Below are 12,812 nucleotides of genomic sequence, written 5' to 3' on the forward strand. Positions count from 1 at the left end.
TATAATACTTCATACATGTTAATTAGATTGATGACAAGTCAAATTCACTCTAAAACCTCATTAAAGAACCCTCTTTTAAGATTTCATTTATTCCTCTATTTTCTTTAATCCCCTCTATTCTCTTCATCTTATTGTTTCAAGATAATTTAAGCTCTTCTTATGCTTAATTATCACCTAATAATCAAAACTCAACCTTAAATTTAAGCTAATAATCAACAAATAAAGAAACTCACCTTTGCCTAGCTTGGGCACGTTGGAGAAGAAGAAAGCAAGTGAAGAAGAAGAGAGTTTTCATCTTCCTCTCCCCCACGTGTTAATCTCCTAATAAAGGGGAGAAAATATCTTTCCTTGTCAATTGACCATTTTACCCTTTACTTCATTTAATAATTACCAACAACTTTTATGTTTTATTTCCAAATAAATCATTGAACTAATACATGGTTCTACTCTAATCACCAAATTCTGAAACTTTACAATTTGATCACTAACCCGGTATTGAGGATGTTACAGTAAGTGTCTGGAGACTCTGAGGTCCAGTTAGCTGGTAAATCCTTTCTATTTGGATCATTCATATTGGACTCATAGATCCTAGGGGTCTAGGGTAAGTCCTTATGGATGCCTATTCTGGGGTACTGCATTTGGTGTACGGTTGGAGGGGAACTCTGTATTTTAAATAAAAACTCAACTTCTGATTTTTGTTTTTTGATATTACTGGTTCTATCTAAAACTGTTTTATTAGGGTATTGATTGGGTAGGATTCTGGAGTCTATGAGGTTCAGCTAGCTGGTAAATTCTTTCTGTTATGATAATTCATATTGAACTCCTAGATCCTAGAGGTCTAGGTAAGTCCTTATGGATGATGTCCTAGGAAATTTTACATGAATTATTCGGATGGAAGGTACTACAATGATTTTAAAAACTTATTTTATTGAAATAACTACTACTATTTTTAAACTATGATTACATTTTAATATGAGTTTGAAGGTACACACTAGACGTTGTTTCAATAACTTGAACCTGATCTTCTGAACGTTTCCTCTAAGCTATAAGCTACATGCATGTTATCCGAAGAAATATTAGTGGAACCTCAGCTCATTACGGAAACTTGTAGATGTCTGAACCAATGAGAAAATTTTAAATGTTCGTTATTTATCCGCATGTCATTCAACATTTTTTTGTAGTTCTATATTACTGAGCTTCTCAAAGCTCACTATTTTTCTCACAATTTCAGGTTAAAAGTATAAATTCAATGCAACAATCAACATCAGTAATAGAAGTTCCTTCGACTTTGTTTTTAGAGTATGATACAAGTATAATTAGAGGGTATGTAGGTCATATTTGATTTTTTTATACTAAGTCTGAACTTGTATGATTTTAATTCTGTTTGTAATATATGAATAATTTTTTGAATTTGTATTTTAATTATAAATTATTTTATGATTTTATATATTTTAACAAAAAAATTTAATTTATCTTTAGATTTTTACTGTTGATCATTCTGATGTGATATCTCATATCAGATCGAGTCAGCGTATCGGACGGTGTTACATCAACCAGTCAAGATTCATACCCTCATTCCTATTTGTAAATACTGTTCTTCTTATCCTCCCTCCCCTCTTTTTCTCAAATATTTTTCTCCACTGATATTCCACATCGCTCAGGCCAAAGATCTGTTGAACACCTTCTACTCCAAGTTTGGGTAAAACTAGGATTTTCCCCTTTTCAGACTCCGTTCGAGTTCAGATCAAAGCGAAAATCGTTGCCGAGTTGTGACAACGTAGAATAGAGTTATCCCCCCTTCAAAATTAGGAATTTTTTTCAAGTGTAGGGTTCCAGTATGTCGGTTGTGCGAAGATGGAGCGAGGGAATGTCCTTGGATAATGTTAAGGGTTTGGTTTTAGCTATTTCTTCCAGTTTATTTATCGGGGCAAGTTTCATCGTTAAGAAAAAAAGGCTTGAAAAAAGCCGGTGCTTCTGGCGTCAGGGAAGGTACTGCAATTTATCAAATGTTTACTATTTTTTTGATGATTTGATTTCGGATTTTGTTTTTTCTTCTTTAATTGGAAATTGCTATTAGGTTTAAATAAGTTGCAATGTTGTGGGATTCTGTGAATAATTGTTTACGCAATTTAGAAAACGAATTTGAGTGAAGTGCAAGTGATGAATATTTATTTGACCTTTGAATTTAATTCATCAATGAGGGAATTAATCTATTTGAACTCTTGTCAATCTAGTATGTAAGCTTGTATTTAGTAAACTAGTCTTCATGTTTTTCTTTTTCTTCATAAAACTAATCATTTCTGTCTATAAAATTGCACCGACCTTTTCATTTGCATCCTTTTGATGGTGGGTTTCAGTGTCATCTTTGATTGTATGTATCTTCTAACTTATTGATTATGAATTGTTTACGAAATTCCTCAATTTGTCCAAGTTTCTTTATGCTGAAGTTTTGCATAATGTGTGAAAGAAAGATACAATATGTCTCTATTGAATGAAATTGACGAAAATGATATGTTTTTGATTTTTCAAACTCCAGATTTTCTTTGGTATTGCATGTATGTTTTGTTCTATTGAACAGAGTTTTTTCTATTCATTACAATTCTGTGTTTATTGCATGAAATTTCCTGCTGCATTTGCAATTATATATATATTATAATTTTTGTTTTATCTCGATTATTTAAAGAAATTTTGAATGTATTTGTTATCATTTGGTGATTCTTCACCTTTCTGTTCCTTATGAGGAGTTTTTGTTGTTCTTATGCATGATGAATCACAATGACATTAGTTTTTTCTGGTTCTTACACAGGAGTTGGAGGGTATTCGTACTTGCTTGAGCCACTTTGGTGGGCTGGCATGATAACAAGTGAGTTTTATGGGTTTCTCATTGATAATTAACTCTATTCATGGATTTTTTTCTTCCTATTTGGAACCTATATTGTCTTTTTACTTTTCTCATTTTTAACTTATTTTCCAAATATTATCCCTAAAATCAGATGTTATGAAAGCTATGTTACACCAATTAACAATGTGGTATTCTTGTCAATAATATATTTTGCATCCATGATAAGATTTTCTTAGTTACAATGTTACATTGCATGCTTAGACCTGAATGTTCAGGAAGTTATCAGACTGTAGTCTTTTTAAATACTAGTGAGATGGTCAAGTTTTTTTTATTATGATTCATGATTCTAGAGTAAAATGTAGTTAATTCTAATTTTTAATCAACTTTGCAACAGTAGTCGTCAGGGAAATTGCTAATTTTGCTGCTTATGCATTTGCACCGGCCATACTGGTCACTCCTCTCGGTGCTCTCAGCATCATTATCAGGCATGCGAATTAGTCTCTCAAATTTAGGTTTGGCATTTAAGTGTTTATTGTTAATCATCACTTCTGATGCAGTGCGGTACTTGCACATATCATTTTGCGATAGAGGTTACATACTTTTGGGATTCTCGGTTGTGCTTTGTGTGTTGTGGGCTCAACAACAATTGTATTGCACGCCCCCTGAACGTCTGATTGAATCCATAGCAGAAGTTTGGGTTCTTGCTACAGAGCCAGATTGCTTTTTCTTAAAGATATTGTTGTTAGCTCATATGGTTTTTCTTCTTGAAATTGTTGAACTACAGAATAGGAAATGAATGTATCATATTTGATATTTTTTGTAGGATTTTTGTTTTATGTGGCTCTGGTCATAACAGTTGTCATTATACTTATATTCCACTTTGTTCCACAATATGGACAGACACACATTATGGTTTACATTGGAGTATGCTCTCTCGTGGGTTCTATTTCGGTATACATCAGGACTAGGCTATTGGTTGCTTAATTCTGTGTATGTTCGATTGTATTGCCTCCCCTCAGATTGTTGTTTTTAAGAGTGTTCTTTGACAGGTCATGAGCGTTAAAGCACTCAGTATTGCCTTGTAGTTAACATTTTCAGGAATGAATCAGCTTGTGTATCCGCAGACATGTGTGTTTACTTTAGTTGTGGCTACTTGTGTGATTGCCCAAATGAATTATTTAAACAAGGTAATGGTTACACATGGTCTTTTCTTCTTTTGGTACTCTCTATTTCCTAAAATGTCTATATTTGTGCTTTTCTTTTGATTACTTTTCATGCCCCTCAAAGAAAAGGAGATGAAAGAAATGTTGGAATGAATGAAAAACGATCCAAGAAGAATTTTTTCATTTTACTTCAAAATCTATTTCATTTACCCCTAAAATGTTTCTTGTGATATTTTTGTTTATGGTGTTCATAATCATTAATTTAAACTTTAATCAGTTGAAATTTATCTATTTATTATTTTCTTACTCCGAATCAATATTCCCTTACCTTGAATTTGTGTTGCTGATTTTAGCTAATTTAAGACTTCAGTTTCACAGTCTGATTCCTTTTTTGTTATTGTTATTTTGCCTTCATAATTGCAGGCACTTGATACTTTCAACACAACCGTTGTTTCTTCCACATACTATGTTATGTTTACGTCACTGACCATTTTGGCTAGTGTGATCATGTTTAAGGTAATTTACAGTCATTAATGGCATCAGAATAGCTCAAAAGTTTTAGTAGTTGCAATGTTTAAAAGATCCTACTTGATACTTTCTGCCATCTTGCACACAAATGTTATTGCAATTAATTTGTCTTCAAGATGCAATGAGTTGCTTAATCCAATATGTACTGTGATTGTCTTTTTAAGGGAAAAGGAACCGCGTGTAGAAGTGTGGAATGTTTGGTTAGTCAAGATGTAACTGAAAATTCTAAGTTGCAATCCTCTTGTTTGATTTCATATAGTGGTGTCCTGTTTGTGACTGTTATGATATGAAATCGGACTTCCTTTTGGTTCTGCGCTGGTTTAGATTGCTGCTGATCCCTTTAAAGTACTCCTTTATATGCGTTGTTCTCCATTTTGAAGTTAAAGAATTGAGTATCTTACTTGAGAACTGCTTTCTAGTTCACTTTTTTCTTTAAAACTTGGATTGATCTTGACATTTCCTTATTGAAGTTCGATATTCTGATGTCAGGATTGGGATAGGCAGACACCAACTCAGATTATAACAGAGATGTGTGGATTTGTGACAATCCTCTCAGGGACTTTTCTTCTTCACAAAACCAAGGATATGTTGATGGTATGCTGTCACGTACCTTGAATTGTGAATTCATTCTCTAACATCTCCTTTTAGGCTCATAAAGAATGTTGTAGTCAAGAAACATTTATTGTATTACACTTTTAATAGAGATTATGTTAAACCAGGTCCGAGTTTGTCAACTTCTTTGTCTATGCGATCATTAAAGCATGAAGAAGAGGAGGTGTTAATTGAAGGCATCCCTCATAAGCGGCAGGATTCATTGAGAATACCTTAACTGAAGTTTTAGGCCATCACAAGCTATTCCTACACGGCTCAAATAGCGACTGGGGAGAAACACCTGGAGACCTCGATGATTGTATTTTATTACCAGCTTATACATTTTTTAGAGGGTACTTTGAGGTGGTGAGATGATTTTTCACGGCCTTGTTTCTTTTATTAACATTAACCCTTTGGCTTCAAGATGAGACAATACATTTCAGCTATGTATCAGCAGTTGGTTGGGCGAATAGAACATCTTATCTTGAGTGGAGTGGAACGCTAAGAAAACGATCAAATACATGCTTTACTTATTTATATCAACTTTGCTTTTATATGATCTCCTTTAATGCATTAACCTAACAATATTAGAGCATTGATAAAGTTGGTGCAAATTAGAACCCATGGTTTTAGTTTGTGTCTGCCTCTTGCTTATGTAAATAATCCAAAACTGACATGATATAGGTCAAACCCTAATGAATAACCTGAATTTTGGAAGATTCTAATGTATAGTAAATGACAATACAAATCATTAAATTAAAAGATAGAATTTTTTTTTTACATTTTAATTTAATAAAAAGACATCAACGGAATGGAATATATAAAAATAAAAAGGTATATGGTGTCAAGGGTCAATTTGTAAATTCAGCATTATCGGATATGAGGTCATATGCAGATTATGGGATTGTTTTGCAGCAGCAGCCTAATAAAAGGGATGATCCGGGCCGTCGTCTTTCATGGGAACAGCAGCATCCATGGACGTGCCGGAGGGACTTGCATCGATCGATGGCACATTCATTGCCGATATTCCGGGTAATGGATCAAACACTGGGATCAAACCGGTGACTCTGATGAGCTCGGCTTCAGCCAATTTCAACTACCAAAAAGTTTTCACCAATGTGAGTCGTATTAAGTAGGGATATCAACTGCATGATGCTTACAAAAATCTGTAAAGGTTGCCGTTTGATCATAGTGTTGAACACAGCTAAGTGGTATCAGCACTGAAGCCGAAATTTCAAACATTGCAAGACGGATGCCTAAGCAGCAAGAGACTCAAGTTAAGCCATTTACCTCGGCTTTCAATGCTCTAACATTGGCTTTCAAAACTGTGTTTTCCACGGCTGATTTGTCGTACTTTTGGATTATGGCAGCGACTAGCCCTGCTATGACTGCGTTATCTAGCCTTAGTTGATCAGCCTACATACATCAAAATATGTGATTAGGATTTGTACAGCTAGCTCAAAGCGGACCGAGGGAAAACAGAAGCACCTGAGAGGCGAGTTGGCTGAATTGATCCGTCCATTTTATTCTGGAGCGCCTAGCGGACTCTCGATTCGATTGCTTCCTATACCCACCACATGGATCAATGTTTGAATCATGAAATATGCAACTCAATGTAGATAAAAACGGTTACCTCCTTTTACGTTTTCCTTCTTCAGAATCCATCTTCTCCATTGCTCCGTTTTCTCCTTCACAAGCAAATTCCACAGCTGCATAATCAACAGCGCCTATATATACAGAATATAACCCACAATGAACAACAGCTGCACATTACGAAGTTTCGACGATTTTAAACCTTTACAATTATCTTTGGATTACCGGCTGCCTGCGATCCAACCGCAGGGTCTTGGAGTATTACCAAGGATGCCTGTGATGACCCAACCACAAAGGATGCCAGCTCAACTCCAACCGCAGAGTCTTGGGGTAATCCCTGTGATGCTCCAACCGCAAAGGATGCCTGCTCAATTCCAACCGCGGAGTGTTGGGGTAATCCCTGTGTTGCTCCAACCGCAAAGAATGCCTGCTCAACTCCAACTGCAGAGTCTTGGGATAATCCCTGTGTTGCTCCAACCGCAAAGGATGCCTGCTCAACTCCAACTGCAGAGTCTTGGGGTAATCCCTCAGATCCTCCAACCGCAAAGGATGCCGGCTCAACTTCAACCGCAGAGTCTTGGGGTAATCCCTGTGATCCTCCAACTGCAAAGGATGCCAGCTCAACTCCAACCGCAAAGGATGCCTGCTCAACTCCAACCGCAGAGTCTCGGGGTATTCTCAAGAAAGCCTGCTTGATATGTATATGACATACCAAGTCATACAGAGTGAAAGTAAATCAGAGATCCTTTGTCGGTAAAGATAAAAAGCAACATGAAAGATGTTCACTCTTTTGGCGCTGCTCAAGAGTCAACTTGTTGAATCTCATAATAATAGTAAAAAACGTAGTATGAAAAAGACGTACGCTTGACGTAAAATTGTCAAAAGCAGCAAAAGGCGCCAAGTTCTCAGGAAACGCATCTAAACCCATGGGAACATTATCATTACCATTACCATTACCATTACCATTACCATTACCATTACTATTACCATTAACCACCTCCTTATTCTCCAGATACCAAACTAACCGCTGTAAATCAACTCCGACTCGCTACGCTGCATGGTAAGACCGAGTTCGTCAACGCCTCCTGCGGGGAAGGACCACAATTCGTCGCCTAGAAAGTTGTCCATTGTGTGCGTTGTTGGTTGACCTGATCTGTTTTATCGTTTCTATTTATACATGTATTTGCTTAATCTGATTTTATTTTCTTTCCTCTTTTTTGCTTTTGTCCAAATCTTCTGATTCAAATTTGACTAGATATTATATTCTCTCATTAATTCTTTAGCTTTTTCCTCTCTTTATATTTGGCATGTTCATTGATTTCAACAAAAATCGTTTTCTCACACACCGCCTTTTGATGATATCGAGATAAATCTTTAAGGGAAAGGTAAACTATAAATGGTAATAAAATTAAGATCAATGTTTAATTATTAAATTTATTTATATTATAAGGTAGCTTTGTGCCTTGTTTTTACTACTTTTTCTCTTATCAATCTTTCTATTATTAAAATGTTAAACTCTCATCTATTATTTTACTTTATTTATTACCATCTAATGTAAATCTAATAACCATGTATTATTATTTGTGAGCATAATTTATATAATTTACAAGTGAATCTTGCATTTATTATAATGATGAATAATATATTAAAAAAAACAAAAGATAAAATAATAAAGATTTGAGTTAATTACATCGTACGTACTCAAACTATGACTCTCATTTTATATTGGTCCCTAAACTTTTAAACATTTTAATTTCATCCTTAAACTATAACTATCATTCTAAATTAGTCATTAAACTTTTGAACATTCTATTTTAATCCCAAACAATGAATCTCATTCTAAATTGGTCCATGAACTTTTAGATCTTTCAATTTCATCCAAATATGTAATCCGTTTCAACCATAATTTAATCTAAGCTTTATATTTTTCAAACATATAATAATATATAACTTGGTCTAATGATTTTATTAACAATAGATGTGATTAATATATGAGTATAACTTAGGATAAAATTAAAATATTCAAAAAGTTTGGGGATTAATTTAGAATGAAGATCACAGTTTGAGGATGAAAAATAAAATATTCAAAAGTTTGAGGATGAAAACAAAATGTTCAGAAGTTTGAGGATTAATTTAGAATGATAGTCATAGTTTAAAGATGAAATTAAAATATTTAAAAGTTTAAGGACCAATTTAAAATAAGGGTCATAAAATTAACTCTAAGGGTGTGTTTGGTTGGGGGAATGCGAGATTCCCATGGGAATAAAATCCACATTCCCCCGTTTGGTTGGCTGGGAATGTCATTCCCGGTAATCTTACATTACTAATAGTGAATTTTTGGGGGTATATTACCGGGAATGTCATTACCTCCATTTCCTTAGGTATTATTGGATTATCGGCATTTTAGACTAAAATGTTCTTAATTTTTTTTCTTTCAAAAATATTCTTATTCTGTCATTGAATAATAAAAATTCTACGAATGTTAAATTACAAATTTATCCTTAAACTATTTTAGATTTACAAAAAAAATTCTATAATTAAAATTGTTCAGGGGTTAAAATAAAATTTTACCCTTTCATTAAACCTTTTTATATTTTCAATTTTGTAAAAATAATTATATAAATTTTATGAATTTAATTTTTTTAAAAATATATAAATATTTTCCAACTTGTTAAAAAAACAAATATATAATAAGGACAATTTGATCAAATATACATTCTAATAATATTTTATTCTTTTAACCAAATACGGTAATCTTACATTTATGCTAAACCAATCAAATACAAAATACAACATTCCCAGTAATCCTATTCACTGTTTTTATTCTCACTGGTAATTTTATATTTCGTGAACCAAACGCACCCTAAAGATTTAGTTACGATTATATATTTAGCATGGAAATGGTACGAGGATTTTACTTGCGATAGTTGTTACGAGTCAGCCGTGTGACATTAGCAATCTCACCTGATATGACTTTTGTCCTAATTTATATCTTACTAAAAGTACAAAGATTTTTGTCATATGTTGATTGCAAAAACCAAGATGATCCCATTGTCTAGCAGAACTCGGTAGTTTAATTAACTGTTGTTGTGTTATAAATTGTATGGTAAATTACACAAAGGTTCCTTGACTATAGGATAATATTTTATTGAATTCTTTGACTATTAAAAGTTATAAAATGATCCTCCAATTATAGGAAGTTGCTATGTTGAGTCTCTCGACTATTAAAAGTTATAAAATGGTCATTCGACTATTAATTATGTTCCAAACTCGTCATTTTTCATTAAAATTTTAAAGGTAATCTGAGTTGTACGTTAACTTGCTGACTAAGATATAATAAAATATGTTCTCATAATCTCAAATAACTATCGTATCTCACTCAACATATTAATGTCCAACTCATACTACCATTAAATTTTTAATAAAAAATGATGAGTTTGGAACATAATAAATAGTCGAGTGATCATTTTGTAATTGTTAATAGTCGATGGATCATTTTATAACTTTTAATATTCAAGGGACTCAATAAAACATTATCTTATAATCAGAGAACCATTTATGTACTTACCCTAAATTTATCGTGTTTAAAAACACGATTATCTTTAATGTAATTTATCTTAAATTTTGAATAATTACAATAATAAATATGATTTCGATTATAATCAATAGAAACACAAATAAAATTGTATTACAAAAAATAATTTACTCATAAAATACTAATGATAATAAGGTGAATATAATGATCTTTAACCAAATAATATTACTTATTTAATATAATTCACTTATGATGAAACTCAAACCTAAAAACAAATGTTAATTTTCAGCTCCAGTGCTTCACCCTAATGGTGTACAAGTAATCGTCATCTTCTTCCTTGTAAGAGTGACCATAGCATTAATCCTGGATGTAGTAAAACCCCTCCACCCTGGACCACTGACGGTGAGGTAGCCGCCACCTTCACTATTGCATCTAAAGTTCCACGATCCTCCCTTTTCATCTCTTGCCCGCAGAACACTCGAACCACCGGGGAGTTCGTCGCCGTTACGATGGAATCTCAACTTTGAATATCTCAGCCATTTCTGATTTGCCCCACCGTGCCTCTAGCTTTTAGGGTTTATAAAGACTATAGAGAGCAGAACCAGCTTTTCTTACTGGATAAAATGAAGAAGAAGAAGAAGAAGAAAAAAACATGAAATCTGATATATCGCGAGCATAGGCTTAAATCTGTCGACAAACTTCAAAGTCGAATGTTTTTACATAACCTTTGAGGGATAGGTGTTTTCTTAGTCGCCTTTTTTAGGTATCGCAAGATGATTAACTTGGAGTGCAATCTCAACCTCAGCGTCTTCACGCATATCTGGTTTACAAATGCATGCGTGAAAAACTACGTCAAACTTGGTGACGTCATCAGATATGGTATAAGACAACATTTTGACTAGGTTTTTCACTTCAATTTTTATTGTTTCAAAAGATTATAATATAATCATAAACACTTAATTAGCCGACTCAACTAGATTGCTTAGGATCGTAAGCTTCATTTTGTAAGCGAGATGTCGATCGATTTTCTTTCGAAACGTGATGGTTGGCTAGCATGTAATCGAGTTTGTTTTGTTTTTCAGAAAATTACTATCGATCTGCTTCTTCATGTTACCACTTGTTGTCATTTGGCTATAGTTTATATTTATTAATTGGATTATCATGTCTCGTTTAGATTGCGCGAGGTTGCTTTGGATTTAAACATTCTAACGTATTGAAAATATGTATAATAACTCGAAAATAAAAATTACACACTAATTAAAAAGTAGTAAAAAATTAAAAAGAAACATTTCCTTAAAGAACATATGCATATCAACTTCTTACTATATCAGCACACCATAGACAACGCAATTAATTTATCTAGAGATTTTAATTTTGTAACTAATGAATTTTAGCGCACATTAATGGTGTAGACGTCGTCACCGGCTTCGACCAAAAGGGTGACGATATCGTCGATATTGTATGAATTAAAGAAATTTCTCCAGCTAGAGCCGCTGACGGTGAACCTGCCTCCACCTTCAGTACTCCTGCAGTTGAACTTCCAAGACCCGCCATATCCATTTCTAACCCTCAGCACACAGGGGAGAGTGTCGTCGCCGTGGTGAAACCTGAACCTTGATCCATAGTCACCTCTCAGAGTGATCGAGAAGATCTCTGCCATTTTATCTGTCTTGTGAGTTGTGAGTGTTTTGTAAACACCTGTAAATTTTCTCTCTTTAGTAAAAGATCTGCAGCAGTCTGGAGACGTAGGCATAATTGGCTAAACTTAGTTATCAATTTCGGGTATTAGTTTTCGCTTTTATTTTCGCATTCTAGCTAATCTAGTTATAGGAAAATTACTCGTTTAGTTTCCCAACAACTAGTATCAAGAGCTTTTGGTGGTGAATTTTGTCAATTTTTCTGCGAGATTACTATTCATGTGAATAGTAAAATTTGGTCGTCGACACGAGTTTGTCGACAGAGGTGTTCTAATACACGGTGGTTCGCAGGAATTGTCAGAAACAATCCAAAAGAATCCAGATTTGAGTGGGAGTGATGGCTGCAGATGAAGGGAATGTGAAAATTGAGATTTTTGATGGTGTAGATTTTGGCTTTTGGAAGATGCAGATTGAAGATTTTCTGTACCAGAAAAATCTATATCAACATCTCTCAGGAAAGCAACTAGAGGGCATGAAGAATGAAGACTGGGCTTTTCTCGACAGATAAGCCCTCGGAATTATCCGACTGACATTATCCCGCAATGTTACTTTCAATATAGCAAAGGAAAAGACCACAGCGGGTCTTATGGCAGCTCTCTCCAGTATGTATGAGAAGCCATCGGCCTCAAACAAAGTTTACTTGATGAGGCGATTATTCAATTTACGGATGACAGAAGAGGCATCAGTGGCTCAACACCTAAATGAACTCAACACAATCAAAACCCAGTTGAGTTCCATGGAAATTGAATTCGATGATGAAGTCTGAGCTTTAATTCTCTTATCATCTCTACCAAATAGTTGGAATACTACTGTTACAGTAGTCAACAGCTCGTCAGGAAATAGTAAATTGAAATTCGACGATG

The 12,812-nt window shown here is 34.1% G+C and overlaps 1 protein-coding gene and 1 pseudogene across 1 annotated transcript; one reads left to right on the forward strand and one right to left on the reverse strand.

Annotated features, from left to right (window-relative positions):
• Positions 1–1,594: 1,594 nt before the first annotated feature.
• On the forward strand, positions 1,595–5,547 carry LOC120175317 (annotated as a pseudogene).
• A 499-nt stretch (positions 5,548–6,046) lies between these two features.
• LOC120175331 (bZIP transcription factor RISBZ2-like) lies at positions 6,047–7,845 on the reverse strand. The gene is made up of 7 exons (XM_039181973.1): positions 7,743–7,845; positions 7,580–7,635; positions 6,943–7,405; positions 6,758–6,851; positions 6,613–6,688; positions 6,415–6,540; positions 6,047–6,220 (listed from the first exon to the last, which is right to left on the reverse strand). The coding sequence occupies exons 1-7, from the start codon at positions 7,843–7,845 to the stop codon at positions 6,047–6,049; spliced, it is 1,092 nt and encodes a 363-aa protein (XP_039037904.1).
• Positions 7,846–12,812: the final 4,967 nt, after the last annotated feature.

Source organism: Hibiscus syriacus, unplaced genomic scaffold (genome assembly GCF_006381635.1).
Source record: "Hibiscus syriacus cultivar Baekdansim isolate YM2019G1 unplaced genomic scaffold, ASM638163v2 tig00112205_pilon, whole genome shotgun sequence".
NCBI lineage: Eukaryota > Viridiplantae > Streptophyta > Magnoliopsida > Malvales > Malvaceae > Hibiscus > Hibiscus syriacus.